Consider the following 17,500-nt stretch of genomic DNA (forward strand, 5'->3'; position numbering starts at 1 on the left):
GGCCATAATCTATATCTAGTGTTCATAAGTTCCCATTTTTTGCCTTTTCTATTTTGATTCCTGTATATCAATATTTAAATGCAAGGAAGTAGAAATGTATAACACCAACCATGCATAAATAAAGTAGGTGCTGAAAAAAATTATGTACGTTTGTTTTGCAAATTATTTTACATTAAAAAATTTAGATGGCAATCATTTAAAAAATATAGAATGATGATGTATTATGGTGGTAGAAAGATAAAAGTGATGGTGAACGAGAATGATTATCACTATAATAATTGAAATATTTGTATGATATTATGAGTGAATTACTATATATGAAATATTTTATGCATGATCTAAGATTATAAACTGATTATAAAATATTTTATGTTGATGAGTTATATAAAATATTTTACAAAAAAAAAAAACAAACACAAAAAAATTAGAAAAAAAATATATTTTTGCAAAATAAACACATATATTAGTTAGTCTGTAAAGTATCAGCCAATTCTCAATTAGATCTTTAAAATAACTTTTATTTAATTTGTTCTCTCACCAGCCAGCCATTAGAAAATTAATTGTCTCCCCTCTTTTTTGTCTAAAACTTGTGTTTATGTAATTTTTATTCGAAAATATTTCAGGTCATCTAAGACTAAATCTCTCTCTAGATGATCTTAAATAAGTGACCTAACATTGACTCGGTATCTTCATATAAATTTAATAAATTTCCATGAATACTAGCTCTAAGGTTTGGATCTAGAAAGTTAAAGAAAGAAGCGAACCTTCTTAACCTGACTTGAAGTTGTATTTAGGCAATTAACAACATTGTTTTGAAGAGAACTTGATATGTTAAAAATTTGTGATGCTTTTAGATAGGAGAATCGAATCGAACAATTTTGAAAGATGGGATACCTAATTGTCGGTACTTAGGGCACAAAGCTACTAGCATGTCGCAGAGCACGATGACAATAACACGGGACAACTGTCTCAATTAGTTTTTGGGGCTTGGAAGCTTAGTTCCCCTATGTTTTTGTACTCCATAGACAATCTTTTTTTTCCCTTGACAATCCATTATTAAAATATTTAGACAACACTTTATGAGAATCTAAGGATCCGGTGGAACTGATTCTAATAGACAATAATTTTAGATAAGAGAAAGTCAAGTACTCAGAGGAGCTAACTTTCAACTTGAGAAATCTCAAAACTTTACCTTTGTTGAGCGTCATGTTCTTTCTATAGCAAAGCCCATTGGATCTTCAGGGTAGCCCCAACCTGGAAAATCCAAGTTGAAAGTTCTACCTTCAAAACCCGTGCTTCAACTGGCAGCTTGAACAACCTGCCTTAACCAACTAGGTTTGCAAATGGTCATCATGCAGAAGAAGTAATATTTAAGCAGAATGATTTTTTCTCTCCAATAATAATAAGTACCTTCGAGCCAATTTGCACGTTAACTAAAACGACCTTAAAAATTCACCTCCAATATTAGCTAGATGCATTCCCAATATTAGCTAGGTGCATTCTAAGAAATAAATTCGATTCGAATTCTGAAAGTTAAAAGAGGAAAAAACCTTTTTAACAAACAAAAAAACTCCCTTGAGATTGCAGAATGGTAATTGCAGTATGGCAGAGTGTCTGGATGAAAATGGGGAGGGTTTTCGGCGGCTGACGCTACATAAGTAGGAAGAGAAGGGAGTTGAGGCTGAAGGGAGTGTGAGGGCCGTCGTTGTTTTGTCTATCTGCAGCGAGTATTGTAACACTGCAACTGGTTTCAGTTCAAACAAGATAGTATTACTTGAACATGATCTGTGAATTATTGGCTATTAACTGGATATTTTGAGACTTTCTAATTTCTATTAGATGCTCCGCTTGCATCGGATCAATTCTTTGGTAAGACGCAATACACATGGATTTACAACACTTAAAAATCAAGGCAAATATGAGTAATATTCCAAGAATATTTTGTTTAAGAAATTCATAAAAGAATCAGAAGTTAGAAAATTCCAAAAATATACAAATCCATTCAGTAAAAAAAAATATGGTACAGATAATTTATAACAAAAAAACAACAATTTGATATCTACCGAATTACCATGAAATTCCGTAATCAGATTGCTTTTGTGACTGCTGTGTGCCAGAAGAAAAATTACAAGGCTTAACTACCTTGAAGAATGCGTTGTAGTTTTCTTTCGTGTATGAACCGATCTCCAAAAAATGTAGAATCTGCAACTTAATGAAAGTAAGAAGGGCATTAAGACAGTTATAAAGTCAATTATCGCCATACATATCTGCATGTATGGATGGCATGTGCGTATGTATAGAATGAATAAAGCCAACCATCCAGACATGCATCATTTTAAACATCACGCAGAAAGTAAAGGGAGAGTCGGTATGTTTCACGCCCAAGGAAAGTAGTAGTTAAAAGGGTGTTGTACTTACCATAAACTGTACCCTAAATTTGGAAACAGCCAGACAATAATATCAATCCAATTGTTCTGATGCAGACAGCATGTAGAACGTGAAATCACTGAAACCAAAAGAAAGAAAACAAGAAAAGCAAGGATTCACAGATATGTCAAGGGAAATGAAAAGGCAAAAGGTTAGAACATAAGATGTGAAAACTAGCCGCTCTGATGCCAATACAGATCATGGTCGACCAGGTAGTTGTATGGCCTCAGTCAAGATTAGTTATCCACTTCAACGAGGTGTCCATCTGTGATAATTAGTAGTATGGCCAAAGTAATGCATTGAGAGAGAACCTTAGAGACTAGCCTCATGGATCTTCTAGGAAGGACTTTTCCAGCAGAACGCCTTGTGCTTCTCAAAATTATCGTGTCGCTTTTGCGACGGCCATTCTGACTCACTCTGTATATATGTGGCCTCTTTCTAAGGAGTTCTTCACTTGATTTGATAACACCAGACTTTAAAGAATTCTTATCAAACGAGTCATCAACCTGCGAGCATCTGAAAGAGGCAGATTTGCATAAAATCAGATGACAGCATAAATAAAAAGTAGAAAATTAGACTTTACAAGAATAATAAATTACACTGAACTCTCCCTGCCATTGATAGCATTGCTCCATTCCTGCAAAAGGTATAATGTGGTTCCAACTTATTAGGTTCACTAGGCATACTTGGCAGAAACCAAAAATAGATGTGGATATCTTACCACAAAAGTTTTGGAATCAGATAAGAAGAATTAGAATTTTGCATTTTAACAAACAAAAATGTTTCAACAAGCTTCCATATAGCAATCAACTTATGGATTCCTTCTTTTGCATGCTGTTGCAGCACATAAGATGAATGCATGATAGGGACAGGAAGAGTTTTGCCCAAGTAATCAACTTATACAAAGAGACCAGCCATGAGAGAGTTAGAGTAGTCGATATACAAACTGTCTTCTGTTTAAAATTTGTGAATCTCACGATATAAATCAGAGGATAATTGCTAATTGACAGTTCAAAACTTGCAGTTCTGTCAACAAAACAGAGGGAAATTTGCATCGCACAACACATAAAACTATCTCTAATTCAGTTCTCCAAGCAACAAACACAAACTAAATTAAAGCAAAAACATGTCAGATAGAAGCGACAAATCATCTGAACCATGATCTCAGGGGCAAATGCTAATATTTAGCTGATATAGAGCACCCCACAATTAGGATTGCAATGAATGAACTGTCCAACAAAATAGTAGATGTGGACAACTCTTATAGCACAAGTCAGAACTAAAGCCATTCTACAGAATAGCTTTGGAACACTCACTGACATATTTGAATTAGTCAGAACTTAACCCAAGGATCATCTAAGATCATCAAAATCACAGGATGAGATAATTTCAAAACTTTTTTATTTTGGTAGATAGAGGGGCTGCAAAACCATTTTTGTAGATAGAGCGACAACATTAGTTTAGTTTAGACAACGGGGCAAGATGAAACTCTCACCCGTAAATTTTTGATAATTTGGAATAACTTCAGCCTAGTACATTGCCTCGTGGTTTACCTTGGATCTCCATGGTCTAATACGAGGAAAGTGGGAAGACATTCAGGACACAGGACATAGCCAGATGCCACACTTTAAAATCTAGATGTAGAACAATAGAAAAACCATGCAAATGCAACAAAGTATGTTTGAGTAAAGTAGGGGAGAAAAGGTATAACCTGCTCTTCAGAGCATGTGGGCACCTGGTTATTGCAATGATCATTCTCACTTGAGTTGGCTAATCCATCTTGCTCAGATCCTCTATTGTGCTTTGAATCATATGGATCCAAGAATTCGCCATTTTTATGAGGTAAACATGATGCATTTTTGTGATAATTCCCAGTTTCTGATAACTGCATCTCCATAAAGCACCCAGGAAATACAACACTAGCATTCTCAAGATTACAACTGTTCTGCTGGGTTGAATTCTCACAGACTTCATCATCCCACTTTGAACTGTGATGCATCAATGCAATATGATCTATGGAACCATTGGATATGGAGTTGACAGCAAAATTGCAGGCTGTCTTTTCTAATGGAGTATCAGTAATATCTGAGTCAAGGGCAGCTATGCACTCCTTTTCGCTAAAGGATTCAATGTTCAGATTGTTGTGATTCTGCCCATCAGAACTGGGTTTGACTGAGGCAAGTCCTGGATCCTCCTTCAAGTACAAGGAAACATCGACAGCTACACTGCATGGTATTACAGGTGATGAGATTGGGGAATTATTACCTCCATCTGGATGACCATTCCTCACATGACTATTTTTTTCTCCAACTGAACTCGGAGAAGGTTCAGCTTGCATAGATTCATCCCTATTTTTGCCAGAATCAATATTCTGAAGTACAGAACTTTTCAGTTTTTTATTACTCTCTCCAATACACCCAAGCTCTTCATAAAGACTTCGAGACTTTGTGTTAACCACATTGTCGCACAACGAAACCTGATTTTTATATTTCTTAATCCACTCTAATGGGCTTGAATTCAAATCAACACAAAGTTTGATCCCCTCTTCTGAACTGACATGAAATTCAAATGATGCCGGAACATTTGCAGTAGTTATAATAGAAGGAAGTGCAATCTCTTTAGAACAGGCTACAGTATTTATGTCTCTACCATGAAATTGAGGTGAATCTTCTACCCTGCCACCAAGGCTTAATGGCTTCTTAAAGTTGACATGACTCCCAGCGTATTGAGAAAAAAACTGAGATGGAGATACCTCTTGGAAATTACTAATTAAGCCACCAAAGCTTTCCTGTAGATACATAGTGAAAATAAAATTAACAAGTAGGAGTTCGGATGTTGCAGCACCTATAATGCAGATAAAAGGTATAAAAATCAACAGATTCCTTTAGCATCACCCTCTAACAACTCTCGTGTTGACTAACACAAGCAGCTTTTAAGACATTTTGAATCAATAAAAAAGTAGGTATATGCATCATGCATGGTCTCTTTGGAAGCATTTCAATCATTCAAATCTTCATAAACACATTCACCCAAAAATATACATCGATAAAAAGAAACAAACCTTATTATAAGCTCCAGGGCCAATAAAACTTTCCAAATTATTGCATTTGAAATTTCTATTTCCTTTGTAAATCTCCTCTCCAGGACGAGATCTGAGTTCAAAGCTATCTGCAACAGGCATAATGATCAATTTCCATCAGAATCTATACCAATTCGGTACAAAGTCAATTTACAGCCAGGAATATAATCCTAAACTCACAGAAATTAGAATCAGATTTTGTTGGTTTGCAAAGGCCCAAACCTTTTACAGAATTTAATGCAGACTTAGGCTGCATTGGTGGCATCAAAGATGTGTGAAGTAAAGCATCTTGAACACCATTTATGCTTGTGCCTGACGATACCAAATTCAAACCCTTCCTCTGCAAATATGTCAAACATCAGTTTTCAATGTACTTATTACAAGCAAATAAATTTTAACTAATCTCAAAAGAAAAGTGCAACTCAAAACTTGTCTGGGAAAAGAAAAAAAAAAAAATCAAACCCTCATAGCCACTAGCATAACAAGCAAACCAATTCTAAAACTTGTCTAATTTTCACAACAACCTCCTCAAGTACGTTTAAAACACACATAAGGTTGAAAGCAACACAACATTTTTTAACATATTCAAAAAAAATGATAGCTTCTTCGAGAATGAACCACAATCAATCAAATCAATTCCAAAATTCATTATTTAACAAAAACTAGTGATTACTTCAAAGTTTCTCCTTGAAGAGCTCATAGCAATCAGCATAACAAGAATCCATAAAACATACCAATAATTTTGAATAATAACAACACTACAAATTTGGCATATAAAACACATGGATAAGTTCAAAAAATTTGGAAAGCATTTTCTAAGCATACTAACAAAAAATATGATAACTTCTTCAAGAATGAAACAGATTCTACCAAAATGAACTTCCCTCACACAAACAAAACTAGTAATTATTTCAAACTTTCTTCCTAAAGAACTCATATCAATTAGCACACCAAATATTCATAAAACACACAAATAATCTCAACAGCAACACTACAAAATTGACGCGGGACGTGTATGAAATGTCCAATCCCAAGAAGAAGTGAGGACGAGTCAAACAAGATCTCTGACAAAAACAGACATAAATTTTAATACAGCAATTGAATCTAGCTGAAATATTGCAAGTGCGTTCTACAAGCCTGTTCCCTATAGGATTGGCCAGCTAGGGCAAGCTGAGATCAAGATCAAAATTAGGCCCAAAAGATGTTTCAGAATTCTCATTATTTTCCTAATTATTTTTGTATTTCTTTCTTAGGTTTCAGAATTTTATTTGGTTTATGTTACATTAACTAGGTCGGTTTTAGCTCCTATTTAATCAGTTTTGTATATTATTTAGAGTTAGGAATTATTAACAGTTTATAAAACCAGAGTTATCTCTACAGTTTAGAGCTATAATTTGAGGGCTTGTTTCTTTCTTTTGTTATACGCTGCGTCAAAATTAGGCATGTAATTAACAGAAACTAAGTTAAGAAAAAGCGCACTGATAATTTAACCCCAAAAAAAGTAATTGCCTAATTTCCTAATTACATCCTCAACAACTACAGAAAATAATTAGCAGACATTGAAATTTCTCATAAAATTATTACCATAAAGTAAAAGGCAAGTGATTCGACCATTTCAGAGCTTGATTTTCTAGCAGGCAAGCTACATTGCTTACACAAACTTTGAAGTTCTTTTCTCGAAAGTTTGCGAAAATACTCCTTTCCTCCATCACCTTCCTTATTTAACATCTACAACTAGAAGAAAAAAAAGGTCACAATTACAAAATAATAAAATATTTTAACAAAATTACGAAGCTGAAGTGCTGAAACTAAGAAGAAATCACTCAAATAGAAATTTTAATTCAGAATAAAGAAGGAAAACAGCGCGAGCTGAAGTCTCTAAACAGAGTATTTGAGTGACAAATTTACCTGATCGGAGATTTTCCGGGAAAGATGGCGAGAAAGTGAAGAAAAAATCGAGAGAAACTTCTTCTGTGCTGGCTTAGCTAGCTGAGAAGTGTGAAGGCTGAAGAATCGGCAAATGCCGTGTTTCATGGGTTTTCTAAATCTTGGTTTTTTTTTATTAATAATAAACCAATAAATCAAGGAAATATTATTTTTTAAGTGATTTTGGGTATTTTAGAAAATCCGAGAAAAAATACTGTGTGTGCTAGAATACATTAAATAACATGGACGGGGATTGTGATTGCGTGTGGCCTTTCTCGGGATTGAGAAATGTAGTTCGGCCAATAGAATTTGTGGTTTTAAGAGACCACATGGTTGTTTCATGGGAGAGAGGAGTACCTGATTGTAATCTAGTTAAAGTTCAAAAAGAAATTGAGGCGCTGAGGTAAATTGCTTGTCAGATCCAAATAAAAAAGCTTTGAAAGGAAAAGGAATATATTAAACCACTTTTTTTTTCTTTCTTCTCCTTTAATTTCTCTTTTCTATAAAATATTTTATTTACTTGTAAATTACCAGCCTCAGAATCTTTCATCCAACGACTAGAGCTAATATAAATATTTTTTGAAACATGGCCAACTCTTGTTCTTTCGAGCAAGACCTTGATTTGAAAAGAGAAATCATCATCTTGTTTGACATTATTAGATATTATTTACTTGATACAATAACTAAGTATTGATAATTAATATATGAATTAATTAGTTATTTTTTAAAATGTTTTTTTATATTAAAATACATTAAAATAATATTTTTTTTATTTTTAAAAATTATTTTTGAGATCAGCGAATCAAAAAATCCAAAACATATAAAAAAATATTTTTTTGTAAAAAATAATATTTTAATTTTTGTGGTATTTTTAAAAAAAAACTAAAATAACATGGTAATTAATTTTAAATTTAACTAATTTTTATATAGATTGATCAAGAATGAATAAAAAATAATAATTTAATTAAAAACTCTGGTTAATTTGATGATTTAGTCAAAACTTTATTATCAATCCTTTTATTGTTAAATTTTTTTGTTAAAATAATATTATTTTTAATTTTTTAAATAAAATTATTTTCTTTGTGGAGTTAACCTAATTGAATTTTAAAATTACACGTGAATGTAACCGTAAATAATAAATTTGATGGTTGTTCTCTTCTTATCGTTGGACAATTATTTTAGAAAGAAAGGGCTAGGTTTTAAAGTTTTTCATCAAACAATGTTAATATGAAAAAAAAAATACTATTTTAAAAAATAATCTAATTAAAACTTTAAATGACTTTGTTTAATAAAAGGCTATTATATACTATAATTAATAACAATGTGAAGAGACATTATAAATTGAGATTTATAATAAAATAAGTGTGGTTATGGTTGTTTTTCACAATATTTTTTACTTAGAAATATATTAAAATAATATATATTTTTTTAATTTTTTAAAAAATTATTTTTAATATCAACATATTAAAATATCTAAAAATATTAAAAAATATATTTTTAAAATATAAAAAAAAAAACAACAAACTAGGATTAAGAAAAAAACCCATAAACTCCGAATGGAGTAAGAAAAAAACCCCTAACATACAATCTGTAACTTGGAAGCTTTTACAAGGTACTGTTTGACAATACAATATTTTTATTATTATAATATCAAACATTATTTTTTACAGTACAGTACTACAGTATACCGCAGCAAAAACATTATTTTTTTATGTTTTTATTGGTGAAACATGAAGGCAGTCATTATTATAGTATGTAACATCAAACGGGCAATAAAGATTCTGTGGGCTACTACGAGCGAGTGGTTTTCTTTGTTTGGTTGTTTTTGTTTTTAATATATTTAATGGCATGTTTATTTTTTATGTTTTAAAAAAAAATTAAAATTAAAATTTTTCTATTAAAATTAATTTTTTTTTAATGTTTTTAGATATATGCTGATATTCCAAAATAATTTTTTTAAAAAAATATTATTTTAATATATTTTTAAATAAAAAACACTTTAAAAATCAACCAATCACATTGTTAGACATTTTTAAAATGAGATTATTATTGTTATTATTATAATTATTATTATTGTAGTAATTTTGGCTACTGTACCTAACTAATGATAAGATAAATATGTAAGAAATCTAAAAAAAATTGTAATATTGTTAATTAATATCTATTCCAATTTTAAAGGATAGCAATTTGAATTTGATGGATATGATAGGCTTAACCCTAATATTGTGTGTTAAAAAATAATATAAATTATATATTGAACCTCATCTAATAGTCTAAGTTATTGGATTGAGATGGTTATTTGACATAGTATTAAATTTTGATGACCAAGTGGTCACGAATTCAAATCTTACCATCTCTATTTATTTGATAAAAATTAAGCACAATGTAATATAAACATGTGTAAGTTTCAAGTTTAAAATGCTTTTCACTTGAAGAATATGTTAAAAGATAATATAAATTATATATTGAGACTTTACTTAATAACTTAAATTATTAGGTTGGGACGGTTTCTTTGACATAATAAAAATAGATTGACACAATGAATTCTTTGACATAGTGAAAATATTAATTTGAAATAAAAAAGTTATATTTAAAAAAAATATACTTTTAAAAAAAAAAAATATAAAAATACCAAAAAACTTGCAAGATTGGCAAGGAGCGTGTTGGCTCTTGAAATGTGGGGGAAGAATGAGAGGAGTGGATGATGTGTCCGAGTGGATAATTGCATTGCGAGAACCAGAAAGATCATAATAATTATATTAAAAGTCTCGAGGCTTAGTTTGGATGGGCCGATCCAAAAATAATGGAGCCCATTATTACCGGTTTGAAAGTTTGTTGGTGACATGCTGCATAAAGTCTTGGTCATTAGAGCAATGTGATCCCAAAAAAAATTCAATGGAAGAAATTTTACAGTGTTTAAGTTATAATCACTAATATTTATAATATAAGAAAGAAATAGATATAATAAAGAGGGAAACATGAGAAATGAAATTTTAAAAAAATAATTTTGAAAAGTGAAAATGCTTTTATGAGTCCAGACATGATTCCCCCCCCCCCTCTTACTTATATTTATCATGTATGTAACAGGAAACATATATCTTTTTTTATATTCACGTATATTTAGAGAGTATTTGTTTACATGGTGCACACAACGCATCTTTGTTAGGTACAAAACTTTGATTGAGATAAAACTTTGCCTGTATTTATGAATAAACTATGTTTCACATGGCTTTTTATTAAAGTTTGAATTTTTTTTTATTTTAAATTAATTATTTTTATGTTTTTTAATCATTTTTGATATACTGAAGTCAAAAATAATTTTTTAAAAAATTAAAATTATTATTTTAATGTATTTTCAAGTGGTAAACACTTTAAAAATAATTGTTACTACACTCTCAAACACTACCTAACTAAACACAACTTCAGGGGCTATTTGAGGTTGTGGTGCAACCCATGTTTCATGATTTTTTTTGAAAATTATTTTTGCTTAAAATTAGTTTTTTATATTTTCAGATATTTTGATGTATTAATATTAAAATTAATATTTTAATGTGTTTTAAAATTAATATATTTTTTAATATTTTTATATACTGATATTAAAAAATAATTTTTTTAAAATAAAATAAAAGAACACTTATTCTTAAATAGTAGAATGGCTCCGAACCTGGGATTTCTAAAATGGATGCATCTTTTCCTCACAATCTTGTCACTCTGCAGCTTTCGATGCCCTATTTTACGACTTGTTAGGCTCCTTATGGCATGTCTTCTGCTGTCTTGACATGACCCTTTACATCTGGTGCATGTGAGCTTTGACACCGTTTGGTATTATATTTGTATTTGTGTTTTATTAAATTTTAAATTGTTTTTTACTAAAATTAAATGTTGTTTGTATTTTTTAAATCGTTTTGATGTATTGATGTTAAAAATAATTTTTAAAAAATAAAAAAATATTATTAACATGTATTTCAGCACAAAACACTATTTAAAAAGCAACTATTATCATACTGTCAAACACGCTATCTTGCTGCATTTTTTTTCCTAGCTTGGTACTGTTTTTATCGGTGGTGAATTCCGAGATATCGGTCAAAAGAGAGCATGGAAGCTAGCTGGAGGTTGACATTTTTCTCTCCTCTTTGATGCGTGGGAGCATGATTGAGGAAGAGCAATGGCGAGAAAAGCTGTGGACTTTTTTCCTACGCCAATGTGGGAGGTGAAGCCGGCCAGCTCATTAGAGATGGCGACAGATATGTCTCCAATGTCTATGGCTACTTGCAATTAAAATTCTTACAATCACCACAGTTGTCCCTTCTCTCTGGAGCATCTTAGTAGCTTAAGTCAACTCTCTATGTTAATGATTAGATTCTACATCAGGAAACGACAGGATCTAATCACAAGTTGCCCGCATGACGACACCACTCTTCAGTCTTAATTAACATTATATCTTGCTAATCCAATCTCGAGAATCGGAGAATGTAATAACAATTAATTTTTAAAATATTTTTTAATTAAAAATTTATTAAAATATATATTTTTAATTTTTTTAAAAATGAGTAAATATAAAAAACACCAAAAATAAATTAATTTAAAGTAAATAATTTAAAAAAAAACACTTTAAAAATATAAAATCAAGTATTTTTCAGTGGAAAATATATTAAAATAATATATATTTTTGTAATTTTAAATATTAGCACATCAAAACAATATGAAAACATGAAAAAAAATAATTTAAAATAAATAAATAAATAAATAAATAATTTTATTTTTTAAAAAAATATAAAATGAAGTTAGGCGACCAAACAAGCAAACCCTTTTCTTGGACTTAACTCAAGGGCAAGTTTCAGATCTTGACATCGAAAATTATGGGAAATGACACGTGAAGTTATTGATTATATCCATGTTTCCAGTTCATTTTGCTTGCTTAATGTCAAACAAGCTATGCTTTTCCTAGCTACACGACAGATAATAAATGCCCAAAATGCATTTTTAGTCAATAATTCAAAGGTTACTGGCTAGCGATATAATGAAAAAATGAAAAAAATTCAGTTAGGGGGGGGGGATTAGAAAAATCTTTCTAGAGGGACTAAGATATCAAATTTTACTAGTTTTAAGGCTGAAACTATAAATTGTTAAAAAAAAAGGCTGGAAAAAAAGATTCTGCGCAGGCCGGGGTCCCTCCCAGCCCCTGTCCCTGTCTCCACCCACTGAGTTGAAGGGCACAACTCATTAAAAAAAAAAAAATAAATAAAATAAAACACTTATACATAAGGGAAAAAAAGGGTACAATTATAAAACATATCATTTGTCCCGAATAATAAAATTGTTGGTGTCCTTGGACATGCGATATTAATTTATAAAACAAATATTAATTAATAAAACAATGAAGCTCACTTGATTAAATATTTCTTACCAAGCAAATGACCATCATTATGTTTTGTTTTCAATTAATTATTTTATGATCTTATTAATTAAAATCTCAATAATGGTGATGCTAAGCTGCCTTGTAAGCTGTCGAGCCGCGGTGGCTCATGTCCCACAAGGAGGATTTGGCAAGGAATTAGACCTAAAATGATTATGGTCTTGTGAAATGTGTTCCCATCACATATAATGGCATACCTAATCTTGTATTAGGTGATAGGTTATTCTAAACCAAACTTTGGTGGAGTGGGTTGAAATGTTAAAGCGCGGTTTGGAAACGCGATACAAATCGTGTTCTATAAAAAATTAAAATTTTTAATTAAAAATTAATTTTTTTTGTATGTTTTGAATCGTTTTGATACACTGATCTTAAAAATAATTTTAAAAAAATATTATTTTGATACATTTCGGCACGAAAAGAACTTTAAAAAATAACTGTAACCACACTACTAAACAAGCTCTAAGAATTTTTATTTTTGAATTTTACTATATCCAAGACGGATAATTCAAAAACAAGCAATGATTTTTTTTTAAAAAAAAAAAAACTCTAATACTTAATTAACAAGTTATGCCTTAATTAAGAGCACATTTTAGATTTTCCTCGCAAATTATTATTCTTGAAATGTTTCTAATCAATATTCTTCTAAATCATTTAAATCCAAAAATACTTAAAATAGTAGAACACGCTGTTGAAACTTGAAAGTGGGACTAGTTTGAATTTTGATGGTTAAGATTCTCAGGCCACATGATCCCTTGGGGCATGAAACATGATCAAAGTAAATAATTTGCTATTTAGATTAGTTATAAGGAACATTAAAGTTGTGTTTGATTAGCGTTTAAGAGGCATAAAAATCAAATATAAAATAGATAAAAATATATTTAATTGTAGAAATCAAAATGCAAACATAAAATAAATTAGTTTTTCATACAATTTTAGAGAAAGGTTTTGTCATTAGAAAAAAAATATATTTTATGATATACTATTTTTATCTCTTTGTTATGAGAAAGAAATACTAGTTCAATATATATTATACAACTTGCAATTTGAGATAGTTTAGCACCCTTGTCCCACATAAAGGAATCACTATATACATATATATTCCAAGAAGAAAATGTTTAATTGTCTGCTCTAGGACATGTTTGTTATTATATTGAAAACCTTGTTTTTTTAAAAAAATTAAGTTTGTTTTTTTGTTTAATTTTTTTTTGATATTTTTAGATTGTTTTGATGTATTGATATAAAAAGATAAATTCTAAAAAATAAAAAAAAAATATTATTTTAATATATATTTTTAAAAAATAATCACTAATCATAGTTTTAATTAAAAGAGGTTACTTCCACCGAAAACGTAAAGTTGCAGACTCCACTCAAAACTACAAATCATTTCCAATGTGAAAACACAAAATTTTACACTTATTCCATGTCTCAATGACTAAGACGTTATACTCAACTTCAATTCTTATTTTTTTTTTACTTGATTTTATACAAGAGATGGCTAAATTAATCTTCTTTCACAAAGGGATTAAGTTTGGTTTTCCATTTCTTCTTGAATTAAAAATTCTCTTAATTCACATTAAAAATCTCGCAAAATAGTCACTCGAGAAACTTAGTCTCTAATCGTAAAATGCTACTCGCTAATATATTGGAGAATTCATCGAGAAAAGTCATGAAATATATATATTACTCAGTATATATATATATATATATTGTGTGCGAATTATGAACGCATGAATGATAAGATTTTATAGTATTAATTTATATAAATAATTATAATTAACAATCACATATAATCACAAGTTTTACACGCAATTATCCTTAATATAATTTAAAATCAAGAAATTTATTTTTTTTATGGTTTTAGATTTGAGTCTCATAGTTGTTAATATAATGGTCACTAGAGATTTATATTGTTGTTAATTTTAAGATTTGTAAGATTAATCGAGATATATGCAATTGCTTTGAATATTCATATTAATAAAAAAAAAATCCTTGACATAGCATCACTTGTTCAAACGATTTAAATAATGTCATAATTTCACCAAGTAGTTTTTACAAGAAGATTAATTGTCTCTTTCAAGGCCGTCCGAGTCCAAATCACAAGACCAAACTCTATAAAAAATAACAGGGCAAAACCGGCCTTGCACCTTAATGTTGCCAGGTGTCATAACCCCCACCAATCACGCGTTAAGAGCCGTTTATTTATTATAGTATCTAACGGTCACTATTAAATCTACCGTGTCCGCTGGCGCGTTCCTCTCTTAAACGTATCTCCCTTTTTTTTAACGTTCCCTTCTCTTTAATTTTTAGGTCCGCCATCAACGGTCATATTTTTCAACGAACTTTTAAATAAAGAAAAATAAAGTATAAATCAACCCTCTTCGATGCAAGTTATGATCTACTAATTCAAAATCTGTTTTTAACCGAGTTTTATTTCAAGTTACTTTGAGTATTAACTTTGCTGGATTAATCTGATAATTTGTGTATTAATCCAGAAATTATTAATTTAAGCTGTAAATTGAGTCAAACAAATATGATATATTCTCACCAGAGAAATTATTTTGAGTAAACTAATAGTTCCTCTATGTTTAGCCAAATAACTAGTTAATATTTTTGGTTTAATAAATTCCATATTAATTGCTTGAATTTTTATTTATTGATCACTTAATCCCTTTGTTAATTATACATTATGATTCACTTTTTTTAATCTAAATTACCCTTCTTATTTTGTAAAAATTTCTAATTTTACTTGTTATAAATAAAATTAAAAAGCATTTGAAAAACAACAATTTAGATATTTTAAAAAAGAGTTAAGGGTGAACTCTCATGGATGATTTTCATAACAAAAATTAATAAAAATAATATATATATTTTTAATTAATGTAAGTGTTTGAATAGTTTGTGTATCTTCCTAATTAATTTTATATGTATTGAAGTTAACAATAAAATAATAAAAAATCTTGATTGCTTTCATTGTACAAGCAAGCAAGCAAAAGATTTTCCCAATAGATTACTATTCTACCAAGAGACACAACCCTACAAGAAGAACAGCAATGATAATGGCAACGCGTCTTTGACAAAAGGTTAATTATTCTATATAATTAGTTAATACGCGTATAGCATGATCAAGAAGAGAGGCCAGCTCTAAAAGTGACCTAACTTTTTTTTTTTTTTTTTTTAAATACTCTCATGAATTCAACAATTTATGCCCTGATCTCCTTTATATAAGGACTCGAATTCAGTCTCGTGTATATCTTGTCAGGCAGTAAAACTAAGGCAAAACATCTCCCACCAAACATTTTCTCTACACTCTTGCTCTTAATGCGAATTATTTTGCTAAGGATTTTCCTTCTTTACAATCTTCTTAACTCTTTCCTCCTCTCCTTGGTCCCCAAGAAACTTAGGTTTCTCCTCCCCACTTCTTGGTACCACCATCCCCACCAAGCCATTACCAACACCAAGAAACCCTCTTCTTTGTCGCCATCACCATCTAATTTTGTTTTGAAAAGAATGGACCAAGCTGAGTTGAAGAGAGTTTTTCAGATGTTTGATAGGAATGGAGATGGGAGGATCACGCAGAAGGAGTTGAATGATTCCTTGGAGAATATTGGTATCTTTATCCCTGATAAAGAGCTGACTCAAATGATTGAAAAGATTGATGTCAATGGTGATGGCTGTGTGGATATTGATGAGTTTGGTGAATTGTATCAGTCCCTCATGGATGAGAAAGATGAGGAGGAGGATATGAGGGAGGCTTTTAATGTTTTTGATCAAAATGGTGATGGTTTTATTACTGTTGATGAGTTGAGGTCTGTTTTAGCCTCACTTGGTCTTAAACAAGGGAGGACTTTTGAGGATTGTAAGAGGATGATAATGAAGGTGGATGTTGATGGTGATGGAATGGTGGATTACAGGGAGTTTAAGAAGATGATGAAGGGTGGTGGTTTTAGTGCTGTGGGTTAATCATATGCTCGAAGACCACTAATCTTTATTATGGGGTGTAAATATTTTGGACATCAAGAAACAGCGGGGATCATCACACAGGATCAGCTTCGCCAAGTGTTTATGCTTGCCATTGGTTGAATCAATGGTACAAGTGTACCGTGTTGTTCCAGTTATGCCACGGTTACAGTCAGTCGATCGTTGACACGTGTCAGCGGGAGGCAAAGCAAAATCACCGGAGTCACTGGTTATCAACTCGGGTGTAGGAGGTTGCCTGATGGGGGGGTTTGGAACTCTAGAGTGGGTAGTTTGTATTGGGCTTTAAGTTCTTCAATTTTTTATGATTGGCTTGGTGGGGGTTTCCTTTGTTTCTTCGTATCATTGTTTTATGTTGTGTTATTTTTGTAGCTGACTGCTATTTGACTGTTGCAAACTAGAATTTTCATGTAGAGTTTCTCCAAAAAAATCTTATATTTTCTCTTCTGATAATCAATGAACTTTGCAGCACATCTTCAACTTGAGTTAAGTTTCCTCTGCAGACAATTGCTCATCTTGAGGATTATTTGCAGTAAAATGAGTAAATGCGCTGCAGGTTTGCTTCCAATTTGGTTACCTGAAAATTAGATGTTGTCTGAGTCGCAGATCTTTAATGGCAAACCCCAAAAATGACGAGCTATGTTTGCCACTGCAGTCAAAGAAACCTACTAAACATC

General features: G+C 30.7%; 2 protein-coding genes across 13 annotated transcripts; one reads left to right on the forward strand and one right to left on the reverse strand.

Annotated features, from left to right (window-relative positions):
* Positions 1-1,907: 1,907 nt before the first annotated feature.
* On the reverse strand, positions 1,908-7,575 carry LOC118032060 (uncharacterized). Of its 12 annotated transcripts, none has more exons than XR_012170406.1 (9): positions 7,415-7,572; positions 7,091-7,234; positions 5,687-5,846; positions 5,489-5,595; positions 4,139-5,215; positions 3,027-3,064; positions 2,739-2,943; positions 2,419-2,506; positions 1,908-2,202 (listed from the first exon to the last, which is right to left on the reverse strand). XR_012170406.1 is itself a non-coding variant. In XM_073410637.1 (9 exons), the coding sequence occupies exons 1-8, from the start codon at positions 7,538-7,540 to the stop codon at positions 2,461-2,463; spliced, it is 1,866 nt and encodes a 621-aa protein (XP_073266738.1). In that variant the 5' UTR covers positions 7,541-7,573; the 3' UTR covers positions 1,908-2,208; positions 2,419-2,460. The 12 variants fall into 12 exon arrangements, 8 of the variants coding, with proteins under 8 accessions (XP_073266738.1, XP_073266737.1, XP_073266736.1 ...); XR_012170405.1 differs by having other exon boundaries at positions 1,908-2,208; XM_073410637.1 differs by having other exon boundaries at positions 1,908-2,208; positions 2,752-2,943; positions 4,163-5,215; positions 7,415-7,573.
* Positions 7,576-16,059: 8,484 nt separating this feature from the next.
* On the forward strand, positions 16,060-17,276 carry LOC118032058 (calmodulin-like protein 3). Its single transcript, XM_035036637.2, has one exon. The coding sequence runs from the start codon at positions 16,167-16,169 to the stop codon at positions 16,806-16,808; it is 642 nt and encodes a 213-aa protein (XP_034892528.1). The 5' UTR covers positions 16,060-16,166; the 3' UTR covers positions 16,809-17,276.
* The last annotated feature ends 224 nt before the right edge of the window (positions 17,277-17,500 follow it).

This window comes from Populus alba, chromosome 7 (assembly GCF_005239225.2).
Source record: "Populus alba chromosome 7, ASM523922v2, whole genome shotgun sequence".
NCBI classification, from domain to species: Eukaryota; Viridiplantae; Streptophyta; class Magnoliopsida; order Malpighiales; family Salicaceae; genus Populus; species Populus alba.

Excerpts from the sequence above, each read along its gene's own strand:
- LOC118032060 (XM_073410636.1), bottom strand. The coding sequence starts at position 7,540 with ATGAAACACGGCATTTGCCGATTCTTCAGCCTTCACACTTCTCAGCTA. Across the intron at positions 7,235-7,414 it reads CCCGGAAAATCTCCGATCAG|ATGTTAAATAAGGAAGGTGA; the intron begins GTAAATTTGTCA and ends TTCTAGTTGTAG. Across the intron at positions 3,065-4,138 it reads CCACATGCTCTGAAGAGCAG|GAATGGAGCAATGCTATCAA; the intron begins GTTATACCTTTT and ends TACCTTTTGCAG.
- LOC118032058 (XM_035036637.2), top strand. The coding sequence starts at position 16,167 with ATGCGAATTATTTTGCTAAGGATTTTCCTTCTTTACAATCTTCTTAAC.